The sequence below is a fragment of the Saccopteryx leptura genome, chromosome 1, assembly GCF_036850995.1.
Source record: "Saccopteryx leptura isolate mSacLep1 chromosome 1, mSacLep1_pri_phased_curated, whole genome shotgun sequence".
NCBI classification, from domain to species: Eukaryota; Metazoa; Chordata; class Mammalia; order Chiroptera; family Emballonuridae; genus Saccopteryx; species Saccopteryx leptura.
In genome coordinates, this window is record NC_089503.1 from 269738363 (window position 1) to 269758903 (window position 20541).

At 51.2% G+C, this 20541-nt stretch overlaps 2 protein-coding genes across 7 annotated transcripts in view; one reads left to right on the forward strand and one right to left on the reverse strand.

Moving 5' to 3' along the window:
- Nucleotides 1–5712: 5712 nt before the first annotated feature.
- Nucleotides 5713–10551, reverse strand: JMJD4 (jumonji domain containing 4). Of its 5 annotated transcripts, none has more exons than XM_066352799.1 (6): nt 10065–10551; nt 9695–9860; nt 7719–7844; nt 7105–7372; nt 6416–6490; nt 5713–6134 (listed from the first exon to the last, which is right to left on the reverse strand). In XM_066352799.1, exons 1-6 carry the CDS (start codon nt 10327–10329, stop codon nt 5835–5837), a joined length of 1200 nt encoding a protein of 399 aa, XP_066208896.1. In that variant the 5' UTR covers nt 10330–10551; the 3' UTR covers nt 5713–5834. The 5 variants fall into 5 exon arrangements, with proteins under 5 accessions (XP_066208896.1, XP_066208877.1, XP_066208867.1 ...); XM_066352780.1 differs by having other exon boundaries at nt 6416–6562; nt 7105–7336; nt 10065–10549; XM_066352770.1 differs by having other exon boundaries at nt 6416–6562; nt 10065–10549.
- A 182-nt stretch (nt 10552–10733) lies between these two features.
- SNAP47 (synaptosome associated protein 47) overlaps nt 10734–20541 on the forward strand; it is a 70081-nt gene continuing 60273 nt past the window's right edge. Inside the window, exons 1-2 of one of the 2 annotated variants that reach the window (XM_066352820.1) lie at nt 10734–10910; nt 17976–18514. In XM_066352820.1, coding sequence (XP_066208917.1) covers nt 18015–18514 — 500 coding nt within the window. In that variant the 5' untranslated portion in view covers nt 10734–10910; nt 17976–18014. The remainder of the gene's footprint in view (nt 10911–17975; nt 18515–20541) is intronic. The other variant, XM_066352828.1, reaches the window with a different exon arrangement.

The following is a 20541-nucleotide window of genomic DNA, read 5'->3' on the forward strand; positions in this document are numbered from 1 at the left end:
TGAAAACACCTTGGCCAAATAATTGTGTGTCTATATGTATGTGTGTGCGTGTATGTGTATGTATGTGCGTGTGTATGTTGAGAGGGAGATGATAAGCAAATGTGGGAAAATGTTTACGGTTGGTGGATCTGGGTGAAGAGTACACGGGTTCTTTGTGCATTCAGCAAAGATGTGGCAGCTATCTTTCCTGAGTGGCACATCCCCTAACTTACCACTTAGAACAAACGTTGATCATCTCAGAGCCTCAGTGACCAGGGGCCAGGCTCAGCAGAACTGGGAGCCTCTGCCTCTCCCAGGAGGCTGGGACTGCAGCCCCCACTGAGGCTCAACTGGGATAGGGTCTGTCTCAAGATCACAGGTTATTGGCAGGACTCAGTTTGGACAGGGGTCTCAGTTCTTGTCTGTGGGCCTGGTGCCCTATCAGTTCTTTGCCCTGGGGCCTCATAGGGCAGCTCATATCTGATCTTATCTCTCCAGGGCATTGGATCAAAGACATGGAGAGAGACAGAGAACAACACAGGAAGGAGGCAGATGGAAGTCACAGATTTTTTATAACTCAATCTTGGAAATGGCACCCCATGATTCTGCCCCACTGCATGCTTTAGAAACCAGTCATAGAGCCATGCCACCTTGAGGAGAGGGGCTCAGGTATAGGGGGGACAGGGCTGGGAAAGGACAGTTTTCAGTGAATACCCTGTGAGCACATCAGGAGAGGTCATTGCCACACACAGAAGGAGGAGCCCCAGATATTTGCATTGGGCCAGAAGCAAAGACTGGCCTCAGACCACCCATTTGGTAGACTGCATCCAGGGAAGATATCCTGTTGAGGGTTGTCGGGCTCTGGCTTCTCTGAAAGGCTCTGTAATGTGTTTGTTTTTGGAATGCATGTGAAAAGGTGGGCAGATGGGTAATTTTTTCTCCTCTCCCAGCTCTAGCACTAGCTCAGAGATCAATCCAAGCTCCAGCTCCAGCTCTTGGATATCCCGAGGAGCCAAAAGCAGTTGCAGAATCAAAGGCTCTGACAGATGCTGAAACCTATCTACCTCCAGCAGCTACTCCAGACCTAACCTGGAGACTGTCACCATTGAGAGCAGGCATCTAGAGAAGGTCCTGAATGAGACCTGAGCCCATACAAGCCACAGCACCACTGGATAAAGTACCACCACCTGCACTGCACTGGCCCCTGCAGACCTGGAGCCCACACAGGGCACAGCCCCTGGGTACAGTACCACCACCTGCACTGCACTGGCCCCTGCAGACCTGGAGCCCACACAGGGCACAGCCCCTGGGTACAGTACCACCACCTGCACTGCACTGGCCCCTGCAGACCTGGAGCCCACTGAGGCAGAACCAGAGGCTGAGGACTGAGGTTGGCTACAATGATGAGGTTCTGGGCTGGGCCACACAGACCGCAAAGTGGCCTCAGCCCACTCAATAGTGGCCCTCAGCCTGGGAACACTTCCTGGGATGTGGCGCCAGGGTTTCTCTTCAAGGCAATAGGGTATTTTCTGTCTTTTTAAAGTCACGTGGAAAGACAGTCATGTTAGTAAGCATTGCTCTGCCTGAAGCTCCAGTGTTGGGGCCAGCTGCAGTCCAGCTGTGTCAGAACTAACACTACAGCATCAGCTCGAGTAGAACCACCTCTGGCTCCAGTACCACTTCCTGGTTAACAGACAGTGCCCATTCCAGAGTGATAGCCAGTTCTAGTACAGCTCCACAGGGAAAACTAGCTCCAGCATCAACTCTGTCAACAATTTCAGAATTAGTGCCACTTCTAGAACCAGTTCAGTGCTAGCATGAATATCAGCTCCACTACCAGCTGCAGAGGTAGAATCAGCTCTAGCTTCAGCACAAATTCTAAATCTAAAGCCAGCCTGAGAACCAGCTCCAATGCTCAAGCCATCTCCATTCCCAGCTCCAGAAAAGTGCCAGTGCCACTCCGACACCAACTCCAATGCCAGATTTGAAGCAGCTCCAGAACCACCTGTAGCACTCTCTCTGTAGCTACAGCCAGCTTCACCACCTTTGCCAGAGCTAAAGCGAGCACCAGCTCTTACATCAGCTTCTGAGTTAGTTCTAGCACCAGCTCTAGAGACAGAGACTGCTGTATCACCAACTTTATGCCAGCTCCAGCGATAGCTCTAGCACCAGCTCTAGATCTAGAATCATCTCCAAAACAAACTCCAAATCTAGAACCAGCACCAAGTTCTGCACTAGATTCAGCTCCAGCACCAACTCTAACTCTAGCTCTAGAGTTCACATCAGTGCCAGCTTCTGCACCAGCTCCAGAGTCAAGGTAGCTCTGGTGTGAGCTATAAAGCTAGAGCCAGGGCCAGATCCTGAACCAGAACCAGCCTCAGTACCAACTACAGCACCTGCACCAGAGCTAGCTCCAGCACCAGCTCTACGACCAACTCAATAAAGAGACAGCCCTACCACCAAATCCGATGCCAGCCTTACCACCAGCTCTAGCAGCAACTCCAGAGCCCCGGCGCCGGCCCCGTGACTAGAACCTGCTTCACTATGTACTCCTGAGCCCGTCAGCTCCAGAGCTAGGATGAAGTCCAGTGTTGGCTCCAGTTCCTTTTTCTTTTCCAGAGAAACAACTTTTGCTTTGATTTTTTCTGTTCTCTATTACACTCATCTCTGCTCTAATATTTATTTTTTTACTTTTTCAGTTCACAAAATGCATCTAATTGATCCCTGATAATAGCCAACCTGAGGACAACCCTCTACAGGGTGTCTCTGGCTAAATAAACACAAACAGAAGTGGCCCTAGCCATGTGGGTACCTCCCTCCCAACCTGCCAGCTCAGGCTGCCTCCAGATTAGGACCTCTGTTCTGGCTGTGCCTGATGCCTGACTGCTGACAGGCTGACCTGGATTCCTGTGGTCCAGTTGCTGCTCTTGTGCCTTCCGCTATCTGGGACCCAGAGGACTAGCTGACTTTAGCTAAGGAGCACTGCCTTATACCTTTCCATTATCCCTTTGTAGTTATGGTGGGTCCCTGTCACCTAAGCCCACAGGCAGCCAGAGTACCCACTCACTCACTGGGTCTTAAGTTCTCGTGTCTACCGCATCTGCCTGTGAACTTCCCAGGGGTCCTAGCCCAGCCTTCCTACCACTTTAGTCTTTGTCAGAAGAGGGAATTGTCACCCTGGCTGCCTAGCTTGATTGGTTAAGCATCACCCCAATACACATGGGTTGTGGCTTCAGAAATAAATTGATGTTTGTTTCTCTGTCCCCTTTCCTCTCTCTCTAAAATCAATCAATATTTTTAAAAAAGAGAGAGAATTGCAAAGATCCCATCATCATCGTCTTGCCTACCCCAACCCTGGGAGAGACTCAGCCGTCTCATACCTGCCTCTTCACCAGGTGAGGAGGGGACAGCTGAGTCTCACTAATGTTCTCTGGTTCCTCTGCAAGTGCCACACACCAAGGACTTTATGAGACCACGGGACAGGGATCAGTAGGTGTGATTGAATTTTAACATAAAAGATTTAAAAATTTTTTACTGATTGTTACAATATTTGTAAACAGCAAAAACTACACTTGAATATTGTATTCAAGTTCTGTTCCTACTATGGCCTGGGAGCTATGGTTTTGCTCTTTGATTTCCTATGTCGATTTAAATCAGATATAGACTCATTCCTCAAGACATTTAGGTGGGAGAAGGGCCAGCTCCCGCCCTGGCTACTGAAGGACAAGGCCAAGTCCCCCTTCCTCTGATGACAGGTTCACTGCAGGGTCATGAGCCAGGGCCAGGAGCAGAGAAGCCCCTGAAAACTCCTGGGATTAGAGGCTGAAGGTAGTCAGGCAGAGAGACAGCTCTTGAAATGGGGTGTCTTTAAAGCAAGCCTGTGTCTGGGCCATTTACTGCTCTGGGACAGGAAGTCTTTGAGGAAGAGGGAACACTTTCAGTTTCTCTTGATGAGGTATCTTTTGGCCACCAATCGGGGAATTGTAGTTTTTAAGGTCAAATGGGAATTCATCAGCACTAAGTGGGAAAATAGTAAAAAAGATTAAAACATACACTGTAGAAAGGAAAAGGCCAGAGGAAGATTATCAGCAAAGAAAATGAGGGCAGGCGGGACTCCATCCTCAGTCCCCACCAGAGGCCCTGTGGTTGGTCTTTTACTTAGATTTGGATTCTGGGAGAGCCCCTAGGCTCCCCCCAGCCCCCAGGGCAGGTACACCCTGTTCACTCCCCTCCTGCTGACCCTGATGTGCTTTGGTTATGTCATAGGGGAGTGAGCCTTTTCCCCAGGGAGGGCTGAAATATGCAGCCTGGCAGGGAGGGGAGGGTGGGTACTGGCAAGAACATCCACCGGCAGAAGGAATGCAGCACTACCAATTAAACACTGCAGTGCTTCCAACCCTAGAGGGAAACACACCTGTTCTGAGCTCACCTCAGCACCCTCTGGGGCTTTCGGGATCAGGGCTCGAGGGCCAGCAGTGAACTCAACAGGGAGCCTCTGGGGCAGACACAACCTCCAGCCTGCACCCTGTCACTTATTTTAACAGCTCCAGAATATACAGCTTGTAAAGGTGGGCGCCTAGTGAAGTGTGGTGCAATTCCGAGTTAGCCCTTCCTCCCTGATAGCTACCAGTGTCATCTGCACAGGGCCCAGCATGACTGCAAGTAGACACTGAATAGAGCAAAATGCCACACACGACTATTGAGCCAGTGACTATGAGGTTGACCATTGATGGCTTAGTGGAGCCTGGATGGCAGAGGTGAGGTGCAAGGGAAGATGGGATTGGCACAGCACACAGTGTGTTGATGTGCAGGCAGCCAAAGGGATCACAATGGTTTTGCAGGATGGGGGGCTAGGAGGAGAGGAGCAAAGTGGTGAGAAGCGGTTGGTAATCTACCCCAGTGTGTTCAGAGTGGCTCGTGCACAGGGAGTGTGCAACAAGACACTTGAACAGCTAGTTAGAACCTGCACGTGGGAAGAGCAGGTATGTGATGCCACAGAGAAGTTGAATAGAATGAGAAGTACACACATGCACTGGTTGTGGAACTGCACATGGTAAGTAAAAGGTGATTGTGAATGGCAAACAATGGGTGTGCAAGGTGTGACACTGGAGAACAAGACCATGGCTTTTTGATTACATAGTGATTAAATGGTAGAGTGGGTGTGCAAGAAATGGAAGTTGATTGGTATAGAATGAGTGTGCAAAGATTGGTTGCCAAATTACCGCATGACTGGGAATAGTTTAATCACACAGTATGCCAAACCAGTGCCTGAAAACCATGAGGGAAGTAAATGTGCAGGGTAGGTGTGGACAGTGGGTGGTACAGTAAGTACACTAAAGGAGAGGTGTTGACTTGGGGGGGGGGGCATAGTGCTACTGCAGTGGGGCTGCAAGATGTCACTGCCTTGCATTGCCATAAATGGGAGGCCCATCAGTTTGGTGCTGGCATTTACTAAGGGAAGGCCAAGGCACCAAGAAAACCAGCCACAGACTGCTCCACTCCCAAGTCCCAGCATATCCCCAGGCTCCTTGCCACAGGTCCAAGTTACCAAGAATTCTCTACCCACCCCATCACTGGACCTAAGTCCCCACCCAGTTCTGCTGGGCCTCACAAAGACCTGAGCCCTCCGGACAGGCACTGGAGTCCCAGGATGCCTAAAGGGTAACCAGTCCCTTTAGAGCAAGAACTGTATCTGGATGTCAAGGCAAGAAGGCTCAGCAGGGAGGCAACATGTCCCAGGCCACACAGGAAGATGGAGCTTTATTTCTGGAAGGGACTCAGGAGCAGGGCTGCTGCCGTCCACGCCAGTGCTTTGAGTCCTGTCAAGATGTGTCATGTGGTCCTCATGGCATGCACTAAACAGACTCCATGGCAGCCAACACATCCTTCAGCTGCTGCAGGAGATCCTCTGGCTGCAGCGAGAATATGCTGGTGTCCACTCTCTGGAAGTCAGGGTTGACCACCACAGATGCCAGCACCTCAGCAATCCGGCCAATGTCAAAAATGACTTGCTGTGGGCCCAGCCCAGAGCCCTCACCGCACTCCAGTTCACTTGAGCCTATCTTCTTTGCTAAGAGGAGCCTTCTTTCAGCAATGATCTTGAGGAAGCAGTAAAATTCTTCAAAATTGATCCCAGAGCAGGACTTCATGATGACCTAGGCCAGAGAGTAGCAGCCAGTGAGCTCCCATTCACCTGCAACTCTGGGAAAGTTTCTGCTCTATGAGTCTCAGCTGCAAAGGACTCCAACCTATGTACCAGCCTTTCAGGATTGGGGAGGGTACCTGAGGCCAGCCAGTCTGGGTGGGTCTGAGACCCACAGCCTGGAAGCCTGTGACCTGCCTCAGCCCCAGACTGACCCTCTTACAGGCAGGCCAGGCAGCCACCACTCACCCCACTGCAGCCCTGCCCCACTCCTGTCCAGGCCACACACCGCACCTGGCAATGGCTGTGCCAGTCAGGCATGGTGTCCCTCCACTCGCTGACCTCCTGCTGCACGGCACAGAGCTCCTGCTGCAGGAAATGCCACATGTTGGCCAGGTTACAGCCGTTGACCCAGTTATGGTTGATGGAGATAGTGTCCTCCTGGAAGGGGCAGGGTGGAGGCTGTCCCCACAAACCCACAGCAGGCACTGTCCCTTCCCCCACCCTGAGGTCCTCCCAGTCCTCCTCAGCTGGGAAGGGCTCTCCCTCCTGTCTTCCTGGGGTGCCAGCAGGGAAGAGGGAACCGGATCTGGGATCACCTGAGTCCACAGCTAATCCAGAACAGGGCTCCCCAGGGGCCCTGGACAACCGCACTGTGTGAAGACTAGGAAAGTAATGTGGGAGGGAGGAGATGGGAGCTGGAAACCCTCAGCAGTGCTGTATGGAAACACGCCTACATTTGGGACCAGCCTCACCATGGCCTGCTGTCACATAGCCAGGCTCTCTGCAAGGGACAATCTGCCCACTGTGGAGCCAGGAGAGGCGGCACAGCCCTCTCTCCTCAGGAAGTACCTAGAAAGGTACCAAGGACAGGTTGGGGGGTAGTCAAAAGGGGGTCAGGACCAGACTGGTGAAACCTCATGGTGTGTCTCTCTGTCTGGCTGGGATACCACTCTGGCACACGGCAGGGTGTGCCGCCCTACCAGGTTGTGGACTTGGTGGTGCCACCCGCTGGGCACAAACAACATCTCTCCAGCCTCCTGTGTGACCTCCAGTGGTGGGTTGCAGTGCTCTAGCATAGGGTGCTGGTGGCTGTCCCAGAACTCGGGGGCAGTCACATCGTAAGGCAGGCCACCATGGCAATCCCTCAGGGCTTCTTCTTGCCCTGGTGGGAAAAGGAGCCACTTTTTCCTCCCGCAGATGTTGACTGACCAGCTGAAGGAACGGAAAATGTCGGCATGGAACGGCGACCTGTGAAGAGTCCCTGTTGGTGCCTCATGGTCTGGGTGTGGGCTTCGGTTCTTCCAGACAGACTGGTCACACTTAGAGGCCAGAGATCCCCTGCTCTCACAATGGTCTACGAGCCACAGCTGTGAACGAGACCTTCCCCACCCCAGAACATCCAGCAGGAGGGGCATGGGCTCTGGGCAGAGCTACAAAGGAAAGAGAGGGAAGGGGCTTGGAAGTGCCAGACCTGGCAGCTGACTGCATGGCTTGGCCAAGGGGAATTTCCCAGAGGTTCTAAGAGAGAGCCGACATGGTTCAGGAATGACCTGGGACAGGTGCAGGGCAGTGGGTGGAGTGGACACACAGTTACCAGGTGCCTGTGGGCCCCATGTAGATGAAGCGATAGTCGTCCACATCCAGAGCATCCCAGTACTCGTTGAGCCAGTCAGATGAGAAGTACACAGGCAGGGTGAACAAGCCCTTGGCAGAGAAGTCCCTTCAAAGAGCAAGCAGCATGAGAATGCAAACACCGCCATGCACACAAACCCAACGTGGTTACTGATGTGAGGTGACCTTCTGCAACCAGCACCAACTGCCAGACTGAGTGGGTCCTCCACAGACGACTCAGCCCTAGTCTGACCACAACTTCCAGTGACCTTAGCTGAGCTTGCCCAATAACTGACTCATGGAGATGAGATGGCTGTGGGGTGCTGTGACAGGGCCTAGAAGGCTCACGCAGGTAGCAGCCCAGGTACTCTGGGCCCCCCAGCACCAGCTCCAGGATTTCAGACTCTGGCTGAGCTGGGTTCTAATGACATCATCTGAATCACACTGATTTTCTGAAATGGTGGACCACTTGGGCATTTCCCCCCACAACAGTGACCTCAACTTTGCTGAGCAGACACAAGGCCACAGGCCCAGGCACAAGGACAGCCATGTACACCAAGGTCCTATTCACTGTCAGCCTTTTAAACACTCACTCCACTGGTGGATCCCACAGCCTAACCATGGGCTCCCAACACAGGAGCGTATTAAACCAGCCCAAGGGAGAACAACAGGCTGGAACAAACTTCATGTCATGTTACCCACACGTCGTGGTTGGTCAGAGGCCACAAGTAGAGCCCAGTACCACCATTCTACTTGGAGTTCCCCAAACACCATGCCTTTGTGCACTCACAGACCCTCATTCATCAGACCCTGCTCAGATAGACTTCCCATGCCTGCCTGGCTCTTTTCATTTTAGGGCTTGCTGGGGAAAATATAAGACACACTCAGTCAAGACCAAAACTTAAGTAAATGATAAAAAGTTTTTAGTATAGTATGCCCCCATGCAAAACTTGGGATATACTTACACCAAATAAACCCCACTCACTGTTTATCTGAAGTTCAGATCCACAGTGTCTTAGCGTTAGGGCCTATGGGTCCCTGAAGGCCAGGACCATCATCACACCTGAACCACTGTCTAACACAGAAAGCTTTATGCCAAACACGAAGAGGTGTGGCAGAAGCACCGAGGACATGCTGTGGGTGGGGGCTAGGGCTGGTGTGGCTCATGTACTTTAACACAGGTCTCAGGATCACATGAGCCTGAGCTGTCGTCTTTCTTTACTTTTTTAAGCCTTAGTTTCCACCTCAGCAAAACAAGAATTTGACTTGTGCACTGATTCATCCAACATTAATTGAGCACCTATGTGCCAGCTAGGGGAAATCTGACTCAGGTAAGTTCCTGCTGATGAAAAGCATGACCCAATGGGGAAATGGACACAAAACCAGAGGACCTCCACAGAAAGTGGGGATGGTGGTGAGCACGAGATTTTTCAGAGTAGCATGAGTTGAGCTCCACAAGTGGAAATGTGTGAGAGGAAGCAAAGAAAATCCTCTTTAAAGAAGTGTGTTGCTCAGCAGTGATGGCAATTTTAAGCAGGTGGAATAATCTGCAGGAAAGAGCATTTGGATCTCAGTGAGCCTCGCAGTGGGGCGCAGCAACTTGAGGCAGGCAGCCAGTGAGGAGACTGGCACCACAACCTGCTGGACCTGGAGGAGGGGCACTGGAAACGGAGGCAGGCTCCAGGTGGCATCTGCCAGGAGGAATGAAGGTTGGGGGCTGCCAGTGAGATGGGGTGGAGCCTAAAACTCTGGGCAAATGTGACAAAGATGTAATAACCAGGGACCACCTCCACTTCCACCAATCCCATATTCCTCACAGCAGCCAAATGAATGCGAACCATGGATTGACCCCACTATCCTGAAAATATTAAAATTCCTAACTGAGGAAAAGATGAGATTCCCCCATGTGCTAAGATGAGGGTTCACTCGGGTCTGGAAAAAAGTGCACCACACCTTTACCTGCACACGTGCCAGTCTTTGAGGTAGAGACAGCCCCGTAGAGAGGAGTAGTCCCCCTGGATGAACTCTTTCCAGTAGGTGATGTAATCTCTGAGAGGCATGTGTTCTTTAGGGTTCGAGTTGAATTCTCGGACCCCGCAGTTTGCAACAGGTACAACTGCATCTCCTGAAACGGGAAGGTCAGGCATAGACTTTTCTGAGTCCTCCAGCTTGTCCATTTTTCCTGACCTTGTCCACCCTCCAACTCATTGCGACACCTCCCCGCAAACCACGGCGACTGCTCTCCCGTGCGCCCTCTGCAGTGGGGCCTAAGAGCATCTGGAAGGACGAGAATCAGAGGACGCTGCTGCGGTCCTGCGCTCGGCCTTACCGTAATTCTGAAGCAGATAATCGAAGTTGGGCTTCCCACTGGATGTCACCCAGTGCTTCCTGCTGCCCCAGCCCTCGGTGAAGGCGCTGGAGAAAACACAAGGCACGTTGGGGAGCAGGTAGCCTTTGAAGAAGTCTGTGTAGGAGAAGGAGTCCGGTTTCTCGATAAAGTCCACGCGACCCGGGGACGTGCCGACGTTGCTGGGTAGATGCCTTTGGAGGCGCCTGAAGTGGTTCTCCGCGAACGTGCGCGTCTCCCTGTCCATGTGGCGCCGGGCCCCGCGTCCCGGAGCGCGAGCGGCCAGGGCGGAGGGGATCGGGGAGAACACAGCGTGTCTGCCGCGGGGGCACACGTGTCCGGGGTCGGGAGGGAAGAGGGGCTCAGCCGGAGAGTACGGTGCCGCCGCCGCCGCCGCCGCCGGGCGAAGGGCGGGGACCCCGCCTCGGGACGCCAGCTCCGCACCTCGCGACCGGGAAGGGAAAAAGGGAGCACTTCCTCAACTACTTCCGTCGCAGACGCCGGGCAGCTTCCGCGCCGGCGGAACGGATCGCGAGGGGCCCTAAAGCGCAGTGGACCAGGCGGTGCCCATCGGAACCAATAAGTCGCAAGCAGAGTTCCTACCAGAGTCCTGACCGCTGAGCGCGAGGTCCGGGGACGCATGCGCAGAACACGCAGCAGCCCTCGCCGGGCGTGGGCGCAGAAGCTGCCTTCAGAGCCTCCGACCGCGTTTGGGTGCGCAGGGCGTGAGCAGGTGTCAAACTGCGCCTGCCCGGAGTCCCGTCTTCTGCGCCTCTAGACTCAGGACGCGCCGTTTCTAGTCTGCGTCTGGGCCTGTGCGGCGGTGAGGTCCTCTCCTCTTTCCGGGGCCCCAGGGACTGCGGCTGTGGGATGTGGGCCCGGCCGGGCTGGGCTGGGAAAAGGGCAGAAGGGCCAGAGATGGAGTGCTGGGGTATGGTGAAGGACTAAGGCGATGATGGGGGACCTGGAGAGGAATAGGAGGGCCTAGGGAGATGATGGGAATCTGGAAGAGATTATGGGGCCTGTGGTGATGGCGGAAACCTAGAAGGTTGAATATGGGGGTTTAGGAGGTGTTGGGCAGATAAAATATATGCTCATTTTGTTAAAGATGCCGCTGCCCACATGGAAGCCAGTCGCCCAGGTGATAATGTATGTTAGGGCTGGCTGTGGGCAGGCAGGATCCTTGTAGCCTGGGGCTTGGTTTTAGGACCAATCAGCCTTTTCCACTCTTTTTGATGTGGGGTGGTGCAATCCCATCATGCTTCAGATAAGTGACTTTGTATTAGAGACTTCCCTATTTTGTATATTGCATTAAAGGTTTTAATTTCTGCACTATAAAGTGGGGCAGACCGGGAGCTTGCGCTCTTGGTTTCTGAGATTAGCATTAGAGAACAGAGCAGAGAAAGGCCACGTGGAGGAGGCCAGGAAAAGCAGCCAAGATGGGGGAGTGCTGAAGGAAAAGCCAGTTTGTGCAGGGAGAAGGAAGGAGTTGGGGAACAGAGGTGAATAAGTCTGGTGAGCTAGAAACCTTTGATTCTAGGAAACTCGGATAAGTCAGTAGCTTTGTGAGCACTGAACGAGTGGGTTTTGGAGCCCAGTGTGTGTTTTTACTTGCCCGCTGGGTGCAAGCTAGGATTAAAGATGATGGTCCACCAGTTTTTGGCTCCATTGTTTCTTTACCGTCTGTCCGAATCCAATGCTTACCTGCATGGGCCGGGCTGCTGTGATGGGGGCCTTGGAAACTGGCTTCACAGGAGGATAGTGGGGACCTGCAGGGAGTCATGGGGACATGGATGGGAAGCTAGGGGTCTAGGGTGGTGCTGGAGACCTGAAGGATGGTGGTAGGTCTGGAGAGATTGTAGATACCTGGAGGGGATGGTGGAGGACCAGAAAGACCTGAGACAAGAGTGTGGGCATCATCTGGGTGGGGATTGGAGCTTGCCTACCCCGCAGGCCTGAAATGGGTGCACACAAGAGGGAACATGGTGGGGCTGACATGGTACAGCCTCAGCATATTGGAGAAGTCATTGTCCTGCCCTCACAAACCTACCGACATCAGCATGGGAGAAAGAAACCATATGCATTGCGGTTGGACTTGACAGATCACAGACTTGATATGTGAGGGTGCCGGCAAGAGAGAACAATCTGGCAGAACGTCACACATCTCCCACACAGTGAAGCAGAAGAGGAAGCCAATAGGACCTCTCATCTCCTAGAGGAAAAGATAGACGTGGCTGTGTCATCTGCACCTGAAGAGAGACTCCAGACTCAGTCCTGGAGCTTTGTGTTTGCGAAGCAATCAGTAACGGAGAATGGGGAGCACCAGAAGTGGCGCAACAGGCCAAGGAGGGGAGGACTAGCAAAACAGTGAGGTCCAGGTGGAGGGGTATCTAAGAACACCAGCAAGACGGGACTGAGGCTGGGAGTTGTTTGTGGCAAGTGGAGCAGTGGGAGATGTGTAAGATTTGTGTCCCATCTGCCTCTGTTTCTTGTGCAGTTAAGGTGTGGCATTCTTCACTGGGCCAGCGTAGGGCAGATAGTGAGAACACATGGGGAAGGCAAAATGGAGAAAGTCATTTTGGATGGAATATCCAAAGGTGAACATGTTGTCTTTTTTGATGCAGAGCTATCCTTCCAGGTTTGTGTTCATTCATTTATTCATTCATTTGTATTCACATTCTTCCACTCCCTCCCGCACACTCACACAGTTGTAGAGAGTGCAGATCATAGGTGGCAAAGGGAAAAAGCACAGAGTGCAAACTATATAAAAGTTTGGGTAACATGGGTCAGAGTTTGCCCCATGGGAGAAATACACAAATCAGGTGGGTTTGCCTGGGAGGAATCCAGCTCCTGAGGGTATGTAGTTAAGAGTAAATTTCCTAAAGGGGGTGGGGCAGGGAGCTTTGGACCACTAGGTCCACCCACTCCCCAAGGTTGTCACTCAGGTTAAGGAAATAGCTGCTTCTTTCTTGAGCACTGACTGGCTGGTCCAGGCATTTGTGTTGTGTTTCCACTAGTCCACACAGTGGCCTTCTGGACTTGCCAGTGTCACCACCACCACTATGCACCTGAGGCTCTGACAGAACCGGTGACAGCAGGTGTGTGTCCCCCGAAGGCCACTAGATGGCAGCCTTGGCATCACCTGGAACTGATGAGAAATGTACGTGCTTGGGCCCCACCCAGACCAACTGCTGAAGTCCTGGGGGCGGGCACTTCCCAGTGACAACACCCATCAGAAGCGGAGAGAAAACAGCAGGAGGGAGTTTAAAAGGAAGCACTTTGTAGGCAGTGCAGTAGGAATTACATAAAATCCTAGTTGTCTGCTCAGAGGAGCTAGAAAGATGGGCACACCCTGTGAATACACCATGTTGTTGCAATAACACACCCCCAACATCACTTGGAACCTCCCAGGTTGAAAGTGGGCACCTCTGAGGCGCAGGCGGTGAAGGTAATGGAAAAGACTGGCCACAGCACCTGGAGACACTGCTCCCACTGTTCCGACTGTAAGCCTTCTTGTGGTCAGGAGTTACTGGAAGGTGTGCAAAATGTTGCTGGTTCTGTGTCTCTGGAAATTAACTAAAAATAGGTGTTTACTTGATACTGAGTCTCACTGTAGGCACAGGTCTGATGCAAGGACTGAAAGAGATCTGTTGTACTAATCACTGCATCATAAACCTGGCTCGTGACCCAGAGCATCACTCTGGTGATGAGCCCCAGATCCAGACACCTTGGGGAGCCTTGCCATGACATTCCCTCCCCATGTCAGCTTTTTCAGGGTCCATGCAGGTGTGTAAGTCCCTGGTATAGATGTGTGTTCTAGGTTACAGCAGGCAAGGACCGAGTAAGGACTCCAAAACTTAGCATAGTTCAGACCTAGGTCAGCATATGGAAGGAGGAAAGCAGTCCACAGTGGACAGTGTTTCCACATGGCATAACTTGGGGTTCATTCAGCAGGTACTTCTGAGTGCCTGAATGTGCCAGCATTGTGCCCGAGGCATCTTCTGTGTGACATTTGCTTCTGCAGTATGTAGACCCAGTGGGTTGCCGTGTGAGCACATTCACAGACTCTTTGGAGTTGTGGGGAGTGCTGTGTTTGGTGAGGGCTCTGTTTCAAGAGGAGAAGATGTCTCTGGGGCAGAGGCCATTCAGAGTCCTGGAGCAGCAGGTGGGGGCTCTGGCAGGAACAGTGGAGCACAGGTAGGAGGGGGTGGGGCTGGACAGTAGGTTGCAGCTCAGCAGAATCTGCTGGACTGGGAAGGGAAAAGTGGATTTCACTGAGTACATGGGGAAAGGTTTCATCAGAAGAGTGGCATTTTTTTTCTTTCTTTTTTTTAATCTGATATATTTTACTTACCATAATGTCCTCATGGTCCATCTGTTTTGTCACAAATGGCGGGATTTTTAAAATTTTTTTACTGAGGGTGGGAGGGTTGTGTTGATTAGGAGGGCCAGGGCTGTGTTCTGGTCATCAGCACTCAGCAAATGGGAGGAGAGCAAGAGCCAGCAAAGGAGACTGAAACACAAGCACCTGGAGAAGTGGGGGCAGGAACCCGGGGAGCCAGGACACAGGGGTAGCAGCGTTGGACAGAAGTTAGAGCGGACTTGGACATTGGGCATTGCCACCTGAAGGCCTTTGTAAAGCTGTGCCAGTGAGTGGTGGGGACGGGAGTCTGAGTGGAGGCTGGGATGAGCACGGGGAAGTGGTGAGTGTCTGTTGGAGGAGCAGCAGTTGGTCAGGGCTGTGGGGAGCTGAGGCAGGTGTGTGCATGTCTGTTTTCAGGTACAGCTCCTAGAGAAGATATGTAAGCTGAAGAAAAGATTGAAGGCAGGTTGGTGACTGTGCCCATGCCCACATGTGCTGTTCCTTTTCTATAAATGAAGTTTATTGGAGCCACCACACTCTTTTTATGCATAATCTTGGCTGCTTCACTTTACAGAGATGAGCATGGTGCCTGAGACCACATATCCAGGAGCCTGAACTATTCACTCTTTGGCGTGAGCCGCTGGGCCAGAGGGAAGGAGAAGTTGATGTTCCTGTGGAGGGAGAAGGATGGGGCCCTTGAGGGAACAGGACACTCCTTCCTGAGGGGACTGAGGGAAGACAGGGCACCCAGGGGAGGTGAGGGCATGTAGGTAGAGTTCCAGTTGGTCCTCTTTGTTGTAGTCTGTTGAGAAAGCCGCTGTGGAAACTATTAGGAAAAGTTGTGGCCACAGGACTCTTCTGTTGCTTTTTCCTTGATGTTTGTTAAACCCGGGTACTTACTCATTTTTCATATAGCTAGTACGATCGTGAGAAGTGTTTGGGTTCTCCTCCTAATTCTTTTTTCTTTTTTTCCTTTTTGAATTTTATAATACTTTAGAGCTGATGTTCTTGAGTTTTTTAGCTATCTTGATGGTGGATACACAGACTCAGAAGGGAAGTAGCTTTTCCATAGTCATAAAGTTTGTAGCAAAGCTGAAGTGGGAAGTACAGTATGGCTTCTTGGATGCTGTAGTCCAGACTCAGTAATTCTGTGGGGCATTTGTGCATAACCTCTCAGTGCTCAGGCATAATAGCTCAGGTCAGGCAATTGTTGACAAATTTAACTTCCATGCTAAACCCAACTCTCAAAGTACAGGGCAGTAGTGAACAACAAGATACACCCCTCCCCAGTTCTCTCCAGGGGTTGGACATGGTTTATGGCCAGCGGGGGTGGCTGGGTGGTGCGAGGTTCCTGTCAGCAGGAAGACCAGGGTGTAGCCACAGTTTTTAGATGTGGCCACAGACAGGGACCCTGTTACACATAGCAGAGCAGGCTTCATGTGTATCTGGCCCCTGGCCCCCCACTTTTGAGGACCCAGGTTCACGCTGCACAGCACAGGTTTGTGTCACAGCAAGGAACTACTCAATTTCATAAGCTAGCTGCTAAGAAACCTGCATAGCCTTTTCCTGCAGGAGGACCTGTTGTCTAGGTCTATGAGAGCGGAGACGCCATCAACAGTTATGAGAAAGACAGTCTGAGACAGATGCTTATACCCGATGTGGAGAAATGCCGTGGAGAATTTCCTCCCAGTAATGTCCACACTTTGTTTCTGTATCACCTTGGCCTTGGTGAATATTCCCGTTTCATTCTGTCAGTTACTGGGACTAGATCTGCACGGTTTGTCTAATAGTATGGAGGCTGCCTTCAATAGAACTCCAAACAGCAGGATGAGGCCAGCCTGCAACATTGACCTCAGAGGGCCCAAGGGTCCCCATTGGACACTGTAAACCAGGAGTGGATGTTTCATTCATTCAGTTACAAATTGCTCCCTGAGCTAGGATCATGAACAACATACCTGCCCTCTAAGAGCTTACAGTCACATAAACAAGTGGACCTGCCCTCTAAGAGCTTACAGTCACATAAACAAGTGGCCGTCCTGCCATGTGCAGGTGTAGTGAGCATGCCAGGTCTGCACAGACCCACAGGTTGGGGAGAGCTAAGGGCTGGTGGCCAGAGATAGCTGTGGCAGTGCAGGGTGCTTTGCGATGACAGATGCCAAAGGCAGGAATCCCATGAGGCTGCTGCCACAGTCCTGACGATGCCTGCAGTCATGCAAGCTTTGGGGTGTTTTTTTGCATTAACTCCCTCTGTATTTGATGCTATGTTGTATTTTCTAAAATCACTGTTTCTGTATAATTAGGAATCAATTCCACACAAGTTTTTCAGGTGCAGATTCACCTTTTTTCATTGTCACACCTTGTGTTGCTTGATGTGACATCTGCACAGCAGTCACATTGAAGAGTCTGAGTCTTTAGTATATATAGCTCAGTGAGGAAATCCATAGACATCCACAGAGTTCCATCCATAGAGCTCCAGGAGCCCGGGACTATGTCAGTGTTGTTTCTCTTGTCCTTGCGGCCCATTGTGGTGTGGTGGCCAAAACTTGTTGACCAAATGTAGAGAATCCCTGTGGCCTCTAGCCAGACCGTGAAAGTAATATTAGTTATTTGTTCTCATTTTTATAAGTGAAGTTACATCATTGTTAGAGAGAGACAGAGAGAGAGAGAGAGAGAGAGAGAGAGAGAGAGAGAGAGTGTGTGTGTGTGTGTGTGTGTGTGTAAGTGGGAACTGAAGAGCTTGTGGTATTTGTAGGTGGACCGCTACTTGGTAGAGCATTAGAAGGGCTAGGTCTAGCCATGTCAATGTTGTGACTTTGTGGTTGGACCTTGCACAGGGTCTTCACCCTTTCATTGCTTTTTATACTTCGTGTGTACAAGGGGGTTGGGCTTAATGTTCTATAAGGGTCATTTCAAATCTGTCCATGACATTTCAAACTGTGTTGATAAATGCTAATTATAGATACAACTATATAGAAATATATATATGTATCTTTGCATAATGTGTGGAACTCTAAAAACTACTTGGGATTACAAGAGGGGAAAAGTTTGTAGAATTATTTTCTCTGTGAAATTAAGTTCATAGAAATTTCAAAAGGAGACTCTGTTAGTTTAGAAAGTGGTATAGAATTGCTTTGGGATAGGGGTCATCACAGCCCAAATGGTGTTTGTGAGAAGGATCTCGGGGTGGTAGTTTCCAGCAATTTTTATCTGTTGTTCTCATCCTGCTGTGAACCCTGATCAGAGTGGGGGTGCTCTGGTGGGCATAGAGCCCTGGAGGCCCTGGGCTTTGGGAAGAGCACAAGCCTGAGATGTGACCATCTTCTTTCTCTGGAGTAGACAAAGATTTTGCCCTGCCTGTCACATGTAGGGACAGAGCTCTTGTAGGCAAGGACCCTGCTATGGGCCAGTATCTCAGGTTTCCTCTGACTCCAGATCATTCCCTTGCTGTTGGTGTCCTAGTGTCTCTAATGCAAATATGATGACACTTTTTAGTAGCCTCACACTAATTTGTTCCTTTTTCTTTGGAGCAGAGTGACCTGGGCCGTGGTGCAGACTGACCCAGGAACCAGATGAGCAGAGACATCTGTGTCCACAGCTGGCCATGCTCTTACTATCTAGAACTTGAGAAGCGATGGGTTCCTGGAAGACTTTTGTTAACTTCACTCTCCCTAAAATTTATGACTGATAAAACTGGGGACTTTCTTGTCAGCTTTCCCCTTGCCAGTATAATCGAGATCAAGAAAGAGGCGTCTCATTTTATCTTCAGTTCTATCACCATCCTGGAAAAGAACCATGTCAAGCATTGGTTCAGTTCCTTGCAGCCTAGTCGGAATGTTGTTTTCTATGTTGTTGAACACTTCTGGAGAGAGTTGCTGCTCTCTCAGCCAGGAGCTGCTGTGGAGGCGTCATCTTCCCCCAAGACTAAGGGGCAGGAACTGACTGGTCTGATGGCCAGTTCCCAGAAGCGTCTGGAAGATGCAGCCAGAGTCCTGCACCACCAGGGTGAGCAGCTGGACAGCATAGCAAGCAGCCTGGACAAGATGGAGTCTGACCTGGATGTGGCTGACAGGTAGAGAAAAGTACAGCCCTACACTACTCCTCGGGTGGTGGTGTTTCCCCTGTTCCGTATTTAATTTCATCTAGAAAATGTGAGTCCCGTCTATGTGGACAGTTGTGCTGGGCTGGTTGCTCCAGGCATGCAGATGCTGAGGGCTGGTGCATAGAGAAGCTCACTGTTGTTGGGTGCCGTGTAAGTGTTCGCAGAGAATCACTTCATTCAACCACCATGCAAGCCAAGAAGAACGTGTTGTTGCTGACTTCATTTTACCAACAGGGAGACTGAGGCTTAGAGGCCAGGGGATCTGTTCGAGGTTGCACACACTAAGTTTGTTAGCACAGTTCGGTTTTTTCTTTTTGGTTTTTAAAAAAAATTTTTTTATTCTGAAGTTGGAAATGGGGAGGCAGTCAGACAGACTCCCGCATGTGCCCGACCGGGACCTACCCGGCATGCCCACCAGGGGGTGATGCTCTGCCCATCTGGGGCGTCGCTCTGTTGCAACCAGAGCCATTCTAGCGCCTGAGGCAGAGGCCACAGAACCATCCTCAGCACCCGGGCCAACTCTGCTCCAATGGAGCCCTGGCTGCGGGAGGGGAAGAGAGAGACAGAGAGGAAGGAGAGGGGGAGGAGTGGAGAAGCAAATGGGCGCTTCTCCTGTGTGCCCTGGCCGGGAATCAAACCCGGGACTCCTGCATGCTGGCGAACGCTCTACCACTGAGCCAACCGGCCAGGGCCACAGTTCGTTTTTTTACATGGCTGTGGGGCAGCCAGGTTTGAGCTGAGCATTTTGGCTCTGAAGCTGCCACCTGAGCTGCTGGATCAGCCACTCTCAAACCTTGGGTCTTGGGATCCTTCTACTCTTAAAAATTGAGGTCTCCAAGGCTGTGGGTTGGTCTTGTGCAGGAGGGACCTGGGCCCTCCTCCTGGTTCAGTTTGACGTTTTCTTCTCAGCAGACTGCCCCAGACATGCAGACTCACTCCAGTGGGCTCCTTCTGCTTCTGGGTTGGCCGGGCTTGCAGGGGTGGGTCTGACTGAGGTCTCCACCTGCTCTTCTCAGCCCCAACTTCACCCCTGTCTGCAGAGATTCCTGGTACCACCTGTTTTTCCAGTTAGGGTTCTGTCGTGCGTCCTGGGTCATTTTTCACATTCTCCCACTGCTGCCTTACAGTTTAATTTCTCTTTTATTTTATTTTATTTTTATATTACTTTTAGAGAGGAAGGAAAGTTGAGAGAGAGTGAGAAACATCAACCTATTGTTCCCCTTATTTATGTATTCAGTGGTTGATTTTTTTTTTTTTTTTGTGGCAGAGACAGAGAGGGACAGACAGAAAGGGAGAGAGATGAGAAACACCAGCTCTTCATTGTGGCTCCTCAGTTGTTCATTGTTTGCTTTCTCATATGTGCCTTGACTGGGGGGCTACAGCAGACTGAGTGACCCCTTGCTCGAACCAGCAACCTTGGGTCCAAGCTGGTGAGCTTTGCTCAAACCAGAGGAGCCTGCTCTCAAGCTGGCAACCTTGGGGTCTTGAACCCAGGTCCTCCACATCCCAGTTCGACACTATCCACTGCACCACAGCCTGGTCAGTCGATGGTTGATTCTTGTATGTGCCCTGACTGAGGATTGAACCACAACCTTGGCATATTGGGATGACGCTCTAACCAACTGAGCTACAAGGCCAGGACCACTTGAATTTCTTGATTTTGCTAAGTATGTTTTTGAGTTTCCAAAATTTGGTTGATGTTTTTTCGTTTAGGGAAGACGGCATGTTTTCAGTTTGCCATCTGTAATTCTGTGACTTACAGTTAAATATGTTTGGTCTTATTCCAGGTTTCTAGCACAGAGCTCATGAAACCCTTGGAATTCCTCTGATGGGAATTGGAAAGGTGTCTTTTGTTACGTTAATGAGGCAGTTTGTGATGCCACTAAGGTCTGCAAGGGAATCAGGCTTGTGATTTGAGGGTTGGAGGTTTCAATCCTTGGGGGAAAGGAGAGGGGCTGGAGGTGGGATTAGGCCCTGGCAGCCAGTGATTCACTCAG